General features: G+C 41.8%; 1 protein-coding gene across 3 annotated transcripts in view; it reads left to right on the top strand.

Annotated features, from left to right (window-relative positions):
* The first annotated feature begins 426 nt into the window (after positions 1–426).
* Positions 427–13,347, top strand: part of LOC139577637 (uncharacterized) — a 28,253-nt gene continuing 15,332 nt past the window's right edge. Inside the window, exons 1-3 of one of the 3 annotated variants that reach the window (XM_071404775.1) lie at positions 427–934; positions 2,114–2,295; positions 11,167–11,346. In XM_071404775.1, the coding sequence (XP_071260876.1) occupies positions 652–934; positions 2,114–2,295; positions 11,167–11,346 (645 nt within the window). In that variant the 5' untranslated portion in view covers positions 427–651. The remainder of the gene's footprint in view (positions 935–2,113; positions 2,296–11,166; positions 11,347–13,347) is intronic. The other 2 variants (XM_071404776.1, XM_071404778.1) reach the window with 2 other exon arrangements.

Genomic DNA, 13,347 nt, shown 5'->3' on the forward strand with positions numbered 1-13,347 from the left:
TTTACTTAAATCTGTGTATTAGGTAGTTGTTGTGGAATTGTTAGATTACATGTTAGATATTACTGCACTGTCGGGACTAGAAGCACAAGCATTTCGCTACACTCGCAATAACATCTGCTAAACATGTGTATGTGACCAATCAATTTTGATTTGATCCGATTTTTTTCTTGAGCTGATGATTGGGGGCCAGAACATAATTACAAATAATTTGTAGAACGCAAATTTACCGCACGAAGCCCAAGCAGATATAATGTTCGACTAAAACAATCATTTAAAACCTTGCTCACATTTGTATACGATCACGTTTCTCTCCATTATGTGTGGAAATACTTGGGAACAGATTTCTTAGTGGTACCTTATTTAAAAACAAAAAAACAGCGCTCATACTTTTTTCATTTAGACACACCCTTTGAGCTATGACGTTACCCAATAACATCCTCTCTCTTCAGTTTAAACGGAAGTGAACAGTGACCAAGAACAATTTCCACGTTAGCGTTTTTGTTGTTATTTCCACGTTAATTAACAACATGGGACGAACAAATATGACTAATTTAGCAGAACAGCATCACATACCTACCCCATGTAGTCTTTAATTCGCGTTGGAGACAGGACTTGGTTGATAGATGTTATTTAGGTAACGCTGAACTAACAATGGCTAACTGTATGGTTTTTCACACTCAAATAGCCTCCATCATGGAAGTGCTAGCAAATTCAGCCGTGGCAGAGATCTGTAAACTCGTAGACGATGACTATGCAGTGTTTCGTTTGGAAATTTCTCAAAGCCAGAAAGAAAACAGGGGATTGCGTAGGAAACTACAGCTACTTGAACTGAAGGTAGCAAGGGAGCGCGCAGACAGGACAATGCGAGAGCGCATCCTCGCTAGTCGTCCCAGTAATGTCAAGATCCTAGACCGATACAGAGGAATGGAAAGAGGTACATTTCGCAGAAGGCCAAGGCTGCGCGGCCTGTCGACTTTCATATATAGTTTCGTTCCTGTCGCTCCCGTTCAGATGTGTTACATAAAATTGGGTCTTGGTCAGTTTTTGGATAGAATTACTTAGCTATCTAGCGCAAAAACACTAAAATATTCTAACCATATTCTTGATTTACTGCATTTCCTATTATTTCCCAATGAAAACAATGTGATGAATGGAACATAATATTGTGAACAAAAATATAAACGCAACAATTTCAAATATTTTACTGAGTTACAGTTCATATAAGGAAATCAGTCAATTTAAATAAATCAATTAGGCCCACATCTATTACACATGACTGGACAGAGGTGTGGGCCTGGGAGGGCATAGGCCCACCCACTTGGCAGCCAGGCCCATCCACTGGGGTGCCATGCCCAGCCAATCAGAATACATTTTTATCCCCCTCAAAAGGGCTTTATTACAGGCAGAAATACTCCTCAGTTTCATCAGCTGTCCGGTTGGCTGGTGTCAGACGATCCCGCAGGTGAAGAAGCCGGATGTGGAGGTCCTAGGCTGGTGTGGTTACATGTGGCCTGCGGTTGTGAGGCCGGTTGGAAGTACGGCCAAATTCTCTAAAACGACGTTGGAGGTAGCTTATGGTTGTAGAGACATGAACATTACATTCTCTGGCAACAGCTCTGGTGGACATTCCTGCAGTCACCATGCCAATTGCACGCTCTCTCAAAACTTGAGACATCAGTGGCATTGAGTTGTGTGACAACTGCACAGTGGGCTTTTACTGTCCCTAGCACAAGGTGCACCTGTGTAATGATCATGCTTTTTAATCAGCTTCTTGAGGTGCCACACCTGTCAGGTGGATGGATTATCTTGTCAAATGAGATATGCTCACTAACGGATGTAAACAAATTTGGGCACAAAATTTGAGAGAAATAAGGTTTTGTGCATATGAAACATTTCTGGGATCTTTTATTTCAGCTCATGAAACATGGGACCAACACTTTACATGTTGCGTTTATATTTTTGTTCAGTGTACATCGATCACTAAATAGTATAGAAAGTTATGAGAAGTGTTACTTTACATCCTTGCCAATTCTACACAGTGTCAAAAATGTAAATAGTGTACCGTTAAGTATTGACAGTAGCTAAACTACCTCTTTCCCCCAATAACTCTCAGGTGAAGGAGATCTCACTGGTGGCCACAGGAGCTTTGTGAAGGCAGCAGGACAAAATACATGGAGAGATGACCAACCAATCACTGTTGATGAGGGGAGCGGAACCTCGACCCAGCACGTTATCGTGATAGAGGTTAGCAGTGGTGTAGTGGAGGCTATACACCATATAACCACTTATTTTTCAGTGAGCATTGCGTATACTCATTTCTTAATCCCCACTGATAGGTATCAAAGTAGTGTAGTGGAGGTATACGCCATATCAATAAGGCTGATGAAACAGATCAGAATGTTTAGCTTAAAAAGTTGATAAACTATTATTTCTTCACATTTTGGGTGCAGCAATATGCACACGGCTGATGTTCCAAAATGCAATTTGCGGAAAACACCTTTCTAAAATGCGTACCGCACATGCTAGAGGTTTCATGGACAGAGATGGAAATATCCGTTAGAAATTTATAAAGAGGGGAGATCTAAAGATGCAACAGCTATCATCGGTTTCTAACATGACAAGGATAATGCCTTGGCTGCTAGACAATGAAAGAAAGAAAACCAATAGAATAGGAGAAAGCATATGAGGAAGCCTTTATAAAATAATTGACTCCACGTTTCTATGGTGGGATTTTGGCTATAGGCTACTTTGATCCAAGGTTAAACATGCCTCATAATATGAAGTAAAAAGTCCAGGTTTCAAACAATTAAGGAACAGGAAAATATAGCGATGCTAATGCTGGCCTAACCGTACTCTGGTAGATGAAAAGGCTTTCCCAATAACCGTCTCAATTAAATGTTAACTAGCCTACCTTTCAGAATGATATCATGATTATTTCCATCAATCCAGTGGCTATTTTGTTTTTAAAATTCCATCTCGTGCTACAGAACAGTGCTGTAGCCAGATATTGGTGGGTGGGCCTGCAGAAATGTGTGTGGGCCCCCCAAAATAATTATGATGGGGGGGGGAGCATGTACCTTCCTGCATATTTTGCCATGGGGCAGAGAGAAAAATGTGCAGTTTTAAAGCACATTTCCTGCAGATCTACACATTTTGCCATAGGGCAGAGGGAAATATTTGCAGTTTTATAGCTCACCCGATGCTATTCGACACATTTTGCCACGAGGCTGAGAAAAGTTTGCATTTTTAAAGCTAATTAAAACAAAAATATAGGTTTGTTGGTTGATAACGGCATTAGATTATGAGCTGTCTTGTTTGCTAAATAAACATACGAAATAGGCAGTGGCATGGCGCATATAGCCATAATAGCACAGTGACATATGCGTCAAAGCAGTCATATTCATCACTTATTGGGGGTGTGGCTTTCAGTTAGTTATTTTTGGCAACCCAGCCTGTGAGAGTGAATGTCATTCCAGTTCATATGTTCTGTTATATTTGATCAAATCTGACTAACCCAGTGCATTGCTTGCGATGAATTCTATCTGATGGTGTTTGCATGTTTAAGTAAAAAGACAAATAATGTCCCGTTTGGAATACTGCCAAGTAAAGAACATAAAAATGACAAATAAAAGCCACATCTATGCGTTCTCCCCTGCTACAGAAACACTGTTAACCAAACAACAGTGCTAAGTGCCTGTGTACTTTTAAAGGGTAACTACACAAAAAAATTATTTCCTTTGAAATTTCCCCCCCCCCCCAGACCTAAAAAGTTGTCTCCTGATGTGGCTTAATCATTGTTATGGATTTACATCCAATTTTGTTGTTTTTTCATTAAAAACGTGTGACTTTGATAGCAAAAGCCTTTAAAAAATCATTATAATAATAAAAGTCTGAAACCTGCGAATGTATGACTCAGTTTAGCCTACTTTCACAGTACAGCTTAGGTTGGCCTGACAGTGAAAGACCAATATGGGATACAGTGCCTTGCAAAAGTATTCACTCCCCTTGGCATTTTTTCTATTTTGTTGCATTACAACCTGTTATTTAAATTGATTTTTATTTGGATTTCATGTAATGGACATATAGTCCAAATTGGGGAAGTGAAATGAAAAAAATTACTTGTTTCAAAAAATTCAAAAAGAATTACATGGAAAAGTGGTGCGTGCCTATGTATTCACCCCCTTTGCTATGAAGCCCCTAAATAAGATCTAGTGCAACCAATTACCTTCAGAAGTCACATAATTAGTTCAATAAAGTCCACCTGTGTGCAATCTAAGTGTCACATGATCTGTCACATGATCTCAGTATATATACAAACCTGTTCTGAAAGGCCCCAGAGTCTGCAACACCACTAAGCAAGTGGCACCGCGAAGACCAAGGAGCTCTCCAAACAGGTCAGGGACAAAGTTGTGGAGAAGTACAGATCAGGGTTGGGTTAAAATATCTGAAACTTTGAACATCCCGCGGAGCACCATTAAATCCATTATTACGAAATGGAACAAATATGGCACCACAACAAACCTGCCAAGAGAGGGCCGCCCACCAAAACTCACGGACCAGGCAAGGGGGGCATTAATCAGAGACAACAAAGAGACCAAAGTTAACCCTGAAGGAGCTGCAAAGCTCCACAGCGGAGATTGGAGTATCTGTCCATAGGACCACTTTAAGCCGTACACTCCACAGAACTGGGCTTTATGGAAGAGTGGCCAGAAAAAAGCCATTGCAAGCAAACACGTTTGGTGTTCGCTAAAAGGCATGTAGGAGACTCCCCAAACATATGGAAGATGGTAATCTGGTTAGATGAGACTCAAATTTAGCTTTTTGGCCATCAAGGAAAACGCTATGTCTGGCGCAAACCCAACACTTCTCATCACCCGAGAACACCATCCCCACCACAGTGAAGTATGGTGGTGGCAGCATCATGCTGTGGGGATGTTTTTCATCGGCAGGGACTGGGAAACTGGTCAGAATTGAAGGAATGATGGAGTGCACTAAATACAGGGAAATTCTTGAGGGAACCTGTTAGTCTTCCAGAGATTTGAGACTGGGATGGAGGTTCACCTTCCTGCAGGACAATGACCCTAAGCATACTGCTAAAGCAACACTCGTGTGGTTTAAGGGGATACATTCAATGTCTTGGAATGGCCTAGTCAAACCCAGACCTCAATCCAATTGAGAATCTGTGGTATGACTTAGATTGCTGTACACCAGCAGAACCCATCCAACTTGAGGGAGCTGGAGCAGTTTTGCCTTGAAGAATGGGCAAATATCCCAGTGGCTAGATGTGCCAAGCTTATAGAGACCTACCCCAAGAGGCTTGCAGCTGTAATTGCTGCAAAAGGTGGCTCTACAAAGTATTGGTTTTGGGGGGGGGGGGTGAATAGTTATGCACGCTCAAGTTTTCTGTTTTGTTGTCTTATTTCTTGTTTGTTTTACAATAAAACATATTTTGTATCTTCAAAGTGGTAGGCATGTTGTTTAAATCAAATGATACAAACACCCCCCAAAAATATTTTAATTCCAGGTTGTAAGGCAACAAAATAGGAAAAATGCCAAGGGGGGTGAATACTTTCGCAAGCCACTGTATATCATTTTAGGTCATTCAGAGTGTACAGTACATTTTGGAAAATATTCAGACCCCTGCCTTTCCACATTTTGTTACGTTACAGTCTTATTCTAAAATTATTAAATAATACCACACACAATACACCATAATGACAAAGCGAAAACAGGGTTTTAGACATTTTTGCAAATGTATTAAATATAAAAAACAGATACCTTATTTACATAAGTATTCAGACCCTTTGCTATCAGACTCGGAATTGAGCTCATGTGCATCCTGTTTCCATTGATCATCCTTGAAATGTATCTACAACTTGATTGGAGTCCACCTGTGTTAAATTCAATTGATTGGACATGATTTGGAAAGGCACACACCTGTCTATATAATGTCCCACAGTTGATAGTACATGTCAGAGCAAAAACCAAGCCATGAGGTCGAAGGAATTGTCCGTAGAGCTCCGACAGGATTGTGTCGAGGCACCGATCTGGGGAACGGTACCAAAAAATGTCTGCTTCATTGAGGGTCCCCAAGAACACAGTGGCCTCCATCATTAAATGGAAGAAGTTTGGAACCATCAAGACTTCCTAGAGCTGGCCGTCCGGCCAAACGGAGAAATTGGGGTAGAAAGGCCTTGGTCAGGGACGTGACCAAGAATCCAATGGTCACTCTGTCAGAGCTCCTGAGTTAATCTGTGGAGATGGGAGAACCTTCCAGAAAGACAACCATCTCTGCAGCACTCCACCAATCAGGCCTTTATGGTAGAGTGGCCAGACGGAAGCCACTCCTCAGTAAAAGGCACGACAGCTCGCTTGGAGTTTGCCAAAAGGCACCTAAAGGACTCTCAAACCATGAGTAAGAAGATTATCTGGTCTGATGAAACCAAGATTGAACTCTTTAGCCTGAATGCCAAGCGTGACATCTGCAGGGAAACCTGGCACCTTTGATACGGTGAAGCATGGTGGTGGCAGCATCATGCTGTGGGGATGTTTTTCAGAGGCAGGGACTGGGAGACTAGTCATGATCAAGGGAAAGATGACGGAGCAAAGTACAGAGAGATCCTTGATGAAAACCTGCTCCAGAGCGCTCCGGACCTCAGATTGGGGCGAAGGTTGATCTTCCAACAATACCACAACCCTAAGCACACAGCCAAGACTGACCAAGCTTCGGCCAAGCTTCCGACCAAGCTTCGGGACAAGTCTCTGAATGTCCTTGAGTGGCCCAGCCAGAGACCGGACTTGAACCCGATCGAAAATCTCTTGAGAGGCCTGAAAATAGCTCTGCAGCGACGCTCATCATCCAACCTGACAGAGCTTGAGAGGATCTGCAGAGAAGAATGGGAGGAACTCCCCAATTACAGGTGTGCCAAGCTTGTAGTGTCATACCCAAGAAGACTCTAGGCTATAATCGCTACTAAAGGTGCTTCAACAAAGTACTGAGTAAAGGGTTTGGATACTTACAGTACCAGTCAAAAGTTTGGACACACCTACTCATTCAAGCGTTTTTCTTTATTTTTACTATTTTCTACATTGTAGAATATTAGTGAAGACATCAAAACTATGAAATAACACATGGAATCCTGTAGTGACCAAAAAAGTGTTAAACAAATTCTTCAAAGTAGCAACCCTTTGCCTTGATGACAGCTTTGCACACACTTGGCATTCTCTCAACCAGCTTCACCTGGAATGCTTTTCCAACAGTCTTGAAGGAGTTACCACATATGCTGAGCACTTGTTGGCTGCTTTTCCTTCACTCTGCGGTCCAACTCATCCCAAACCATCTCAATTGGGTTGAGGTCAGGTGATTGTGTAGGCTAGGTCATCTGATGCACCACTCCATCACTCTCCTTCTTGGTCAAATAGCCCTTACACAGCCTGGAGGTGTGTTGGGTCATTGTCCTGTTGAAATGATAGTCCCACTAAGCGCAAACCAGATGGGATGGCTTATCGCTGAGATAACCATGCTGGTTAAGTCTGCCTTGAATTCTAAATAAATCACAGACAGTGTCACCAGCAAAGTACCATCACACCTCATCCTCCATGCTTCACCGTGGGAACCACACATGTGGAGATCCGTTCGCACTACTCTGCGTCTCACAAAGACACGGCGGTTGGAACCAAAAATCTCAAATTTGGACTCATTAGACCAAGGTCCATTGCTCGTGTTTCTTGGCCCAAGCAAGTCTATTCTTTTTAGTGTCCTTTAGTAGTAGTTTCTTTGCAGCATTTATTTGGGCTGCAATCTGAGGTGCAGTTAACTCTAATTGAACTTACCCTCTGCGGCAGAGGTAACTCTGGGTCTTCCTTTCCTGTGTCGGTCCTCATGAGAGCCGTTTTTTTTTGCAACTGCTCTTGAAGAAACTTTCAAAGTTCTTGAAATGTTCTACATTGACTGACCTTCATATCTTAAAGCAATGATGGACTGTCATTTCTCTTTACTTATTTGAGATGTTCTTGCCATAATATGGACTTGGTCTTTTACCAAATAGGGCTATCTTCTGTATACCACCCCTACCTTGGCTCAAACGCATTAAAAAGGAAAGAAATTCCACAAATTAACTTTTAACAAGGCACACCTGTTAATTTAAATGCATTCCAGGTGACTACCTCATGAAGCTGGTTGAGAGAATGCCAAGCGTGTGCAAAGCTGTCATCGAGGCAAAGGGTGGCTACTTTGAAGAATCTCAAATATAAAATATATTTTGATTTGGTTACTACATGATCCCATATATGTTATTTCACAGTTTTGATGTCTTCACAATGTAGAAAATAGTAAAAATAAAGACAAATCCTGAAATTAGTAGGTGTGTCCAAATGTTTGATTGGTACTATATGTAAATGTTATATTTCAGGTTTTTAGTTTTATAAATTTGCAAACAAACTGTTTTTGCTCTGTCATTATAGGGTATTGTGTATGTTGATGAGGGGGAGAAAAAAAATGTAATCAATTTTAGAATAAGGCTGTAATGTAACAAAACGTGGAAAAAGTCAAGGGGTCTGAATACTTTCCGAATACACTGTATGACACTGTTTTTCATCATTTTTCACACAGGGCACCTATCCTTCTCCAGGTAGGCCGTTTTGGGATTTTTCTTTTCAAAATTAGAATGTACCCACTTCTCCAGGCACCACTACACCACTGGAGGTCAGTGTAATAGTGTTGCATTAAGAATTACAGTAAATGAAATGTGGCCCGTCTATTTCAGAAAGGCTCCCCTTTTCACTTGCTTACATTTACGTCTTTATTTATCTGCCATGGGGAGCTTGAGGGACCTCCCTACAAGATTGTTATCCAATACGCCATGAAAGTGGTACTTCCAGGTTCCTTGTATTGTAGCCTAAGATTTTGCTCCAAATTTGCATCGTCAAATTCATGAAAACATGGTCATATAAGATATATACTGAACAAAAATATAAACGCATCTTGCAACAGTCTCAAAGATTTTACTGAGTTATTGTTGATATATGGAAATCAGTCAAATTGCCATTGATAAAATGCAATTGTGTTCGTTGTCCGTAGTTTATGCCTGCCCATACCATAACCCCACCATGGGGCACTCTGTTCACAAAGTTAACGTCAGCAAACCGCTCGCCCAGACGACGCCATACCTGCCGTCTGCCAGGTACAGTTGAAACCGGGATTCATCCGTGAAGAGCACACTTTTCCAGCGTGCCAGTGGCCATCGAAGTTATGCATTTGCCCACTGAAGTCGGTTACAACGCCGAACTGCAGTCAGGCCAAGACCCTACTGATGATGATGACGAACACACAGATGAGCTTCCCTGAGACCGTTTCTGACAGTTTGTACAGAAATTCTTTGGTTGTGCAAACCCACAGTTTCATCAGCTGTCCGGGTGATGATCCCGCAGGTGAAGAAGCCGGATGTGTAGGTCCTGGGCTGGTGTTGTGTGAGAGCAAAATTACAATATTATGTTATAATACTGTTACTGCATCAAATGGTTGTTTTATGGAATAGAATAGGGGGTTCTTAGAACACTCTCAGATTGTGTGTGTTCTACAGAGTTGGGCCTTTGGCACTTAATGCTGACACTGGATTTACGATGCCTTTGGTGATAACCTAAAGACCCCATTCCATAGCATGAGTTGGTGTTTGTGTACTGGGAGGTACCAAGGTGGATATGACGAGTATGGATAATGACTCTGGTTTCCACACAATGAGAACAATCTTTACAGCAGATACTGTCTGCTGTGAATTATTGATTTCCTTTTGTATGAATCCTAACCTTGTGACCCATTCCACACTTCTGTTGTTTGTCATGTAGACTAAGAGGGTGTATCTTTGCTATAAAAGGTATTTGTATTCTTTGTGTCGGGGCTCTCAACACAACAGTCAAGAGTGTTGTGTCGACCAGCCATAGTTATTGCAGAGCACTGACATTAATTCACTTGTGTGTGGTGTGACATGCTTTCCTTATTAATATGTGCATAAAGATTTAGTTTAAGTAGAACTTTGACTTGTGTGATAAGTTTGTCTCTCCTCATTTGATAATAAAGAAATAACCACCACAGTGGTTACACGTCGTCTGCAGTTGTGAGGCCGGTTTCAAATTCTCTAAAATGCTGTTGGAGGCGGTTTATGGTAGAGAAATTAACATTACATTTTCTGGCAACAGCTCTGGTGGACATTGCTGCAGTCAGCATGCCAATTGAACCCTTTCTCAACTTGAGACGTCTTTGGTATTGTGTTGTGTGACAAAACTGCACATTTTTAGAGCACTTTTTATTGCCTCCAGCACAAGATGCACCTGTATAATGATCATGCAGTTTAATCAGCTTCTTGATATGCCGCACCTGTCAGGTGGCTAGATTATCTTGGCAAAGGAGAAATGCTCACTGACAGGGATGTAAATAAAACATTTGAGAGAAATAAACTTTTTTGTGCATATGAAAGATTTCTGGGATCTTTTTTTAGCTCATGAAACATGGGACGAACACTTTACATGTTGTGTTTACATTTTTGTTCAGTATATATTAAAATGTTTTCAATGCATTTTCAGGTAGTGTATAGTGCAATGTCCCTCAAAATGGTTTTCTTAAATTAATAATGATCCAGGTTCTTCCACCATGTTTCTCACATGTTCAGACTACATTTTGAGAATATATGGCAATATTTTTCAGCAAAATAAGTATTTTTAATAAAAGATATATATACCAATCTCAGTCCACCGTACTTTTTACTGACATGTTGATATGTCCATTTGTATTTTTTTTTGCTTGTTAGCTTTTTTACATTTTAACTATTTATTTTCATATTCCTACTCTTCGAGGTCTATACTAACATGAATGGAACAATATTAATCCCTCACAAATGTAATTCCTGCCTTTATCCCATACCTTTGGTGACTCATTTTTTGTTTTCTTACAGCCTTCTGAGTGGACAAAGTTAATGCCACAACACTGAACTGTAGCAACCCAAAATGATACAAATTATGTAAATTGATGCAGGAGGGCTGGGGGAGTTGACCAATAAAGTTCTAGTGAAGATTTCTTTAAAATCCAGTTCTAAATCCATTGTCAAAACATGCTCGACCAGCCTGTTGAGAATAGGGTTAAGTGGTTATTAACCTCTTCTCTTCTTGTGTCAGTCTGCAGATGCAGAGGCTGCAGGTCCTGGGGTCAAGCAGGAGAGGTCTGAAGGAGAGGAGGACCCACGTGACAGCAGAAACATCCAGGTGGAAGCAGCGGCTGAAGTGGCGCCCCCTGTAGCCACGGAGGACCCCACCACCGCTCCAGCGCAGCCCAGGATCAGACGCAGCATCACGGAGGTCAGTGGAACGCAGAACGCCGCCCTCAAGTCAGAGACAGACACCGAGACTTTAACGGGGCTGGAATCACTGAGCTGTGCTCCTGCTCCCCGCTCAGAGTATAGACTTTACGGTAACCCAAGCCCGAGGACTGTTCTGTCCCATCAGGACTCGAGTGACGTGTCACAGACTGGCAATGATCCGTCCTGTTCATACGTTATAGAGATGATACCTGGTGACATGCCTTTGGGCTTAGATACACCGACTAATCCAATGAGAGGTGACTGGAACCGGTACAGTAGTAGTGTAAACTCTGAAGGGTTCCTAGATAAGAAAGGGGAGGGTCTGGTCGTAGATGAAGTGACTGTGAAAGTGGAGAGCGACGTTTCTCTGTCATGGAATGCAGACGAAACTCACTTAGGAGAAGGACACTCGCAGGGCAACACCAGTGACTTCTTTGACTACAGGGAAAGCTTAGAGACAAATCTAAATGTCGCAACCCACTCCCCTTTACACGCGTTCAGGGAACGCGGTCCAGTGTCCACGTCGTTAGAGCCTTCCGATTCACATGTCCGTGTCCTTTTTGATCAGGTATTGAACTCAAATGACAGGGCTAAAGCTCAGGCTCGGGGAGGGGCAACAACATCAGGCAATAGTAAAGAGAAACGGTTCCTCTGCATGTTCTGTCACAAAGGCTTCAGCTGCCTCCAGAATGTGGAGATCCACCAGAGGGTCCACACAGGGGAGAAACCCTTCAGCTGTACCCAGTGTGAGAAGAGGTTCTCCCACCAGCACCACCTGAAGAGGCACCAGAGAGTCCACACAGGGGAGAAACCCTACAGCTGCCCACAGTGTGAGAAGATGTTCTCTCGCCAGGACCAGCTGAAGATGCACCTGAAGGTCCACACTGGAGAGAAGCCATTCGCCTGTATGCACTGCGGGAAGAGTTTTTCAGAGAGGAGATGCCTCAGGATACACCAGCAGAAAAACCATCCCACTCTGTAATATAGAAAGTAACCATTCCACTCAATAGCTTCTGATGTTTAGATCAAACCCTGCATTAAAGACAAAGATTCATTTTGGTTGTTGTCAGCTAAAAAGACCCATAGATGCATTTGGAATAACAAGAGTTTCGGTGTTGAAACAGACTTCAGCGTGGAAGATTCCTGGGTAGAACATTGCATCAACACATTGTGTGATATATAAGGCATATATACGCCTAATGAGTGTCTTACATATTGTGTTTGTACTGTGTAGGCTATATGATGTTCACAAATGTCTATTTCATTACTTCCATTGAACTACTTTATTTTTTTAATTAATGCAGTTTATCAAGTTCACAATGATTTTTTTGTTGTTGAGACGTGTATGTGAGGTTTTCGTATGGTGTAATTAACACTTATGTTTAATAAACACAACATGGGACTTTTCATTCTAAGACTTTTATTGAGACTCTCTTTAGTATACATCTGATCTCACCCTACTCTGCATACACACAACAGTGCTTTATAACCAATATACATTTAAATATAAATAAATACATTACCAACACACAAACACCCACTATACAGTCGTGGCCAAAAGTTTTGAGAATGACACAAATATTCATTTTCACAAAGTCTACTGCCTCAGTCTGTATGATGGCAATTTGCATATACTCCAGAATGTTATGAAGAGTGATCAGATGAATTGCAATTAATTGAAAGTCCCTCTTTGCCATGCAAATGAACTGAATCCCCAAAAAACATTTCCACTGCATTTCAGCCCTGCCACAAAAGGACCAGCTGACATCATGTCAGTGACTCTCTCGTTAATAACACAGGTGTGAGTGTTGACTAGGACAAGGCTGGAGATCACTCTGTCATGCTGATTGAGTTCGAATAACAGACTGGAAGCTTCAAAAGGAGGGTGGTGCTTGGAATCATTGTTCTTCCTCTGTCAACCATGGTTACCTGCAAGGAAACACGTGCCGTTATCATTACTTTGCACAAAAAGGGCTTCACAGGCAAGGATATTGCTGCC

Source organism: Salvelinus alpinus, chromosome 6, assembly GCF_045679555.1.
Source record: "Salvelinus alpinus chromosome 6, SLU_Salpinus.1, whole genome shotgun sequence".
Lineage (NCBI taxonomy): Eukaryota > Metazoa > Chordata > Actinopteri > Salmoniformes > Salmonidae > Salvelinus > Salvelinus alpinus.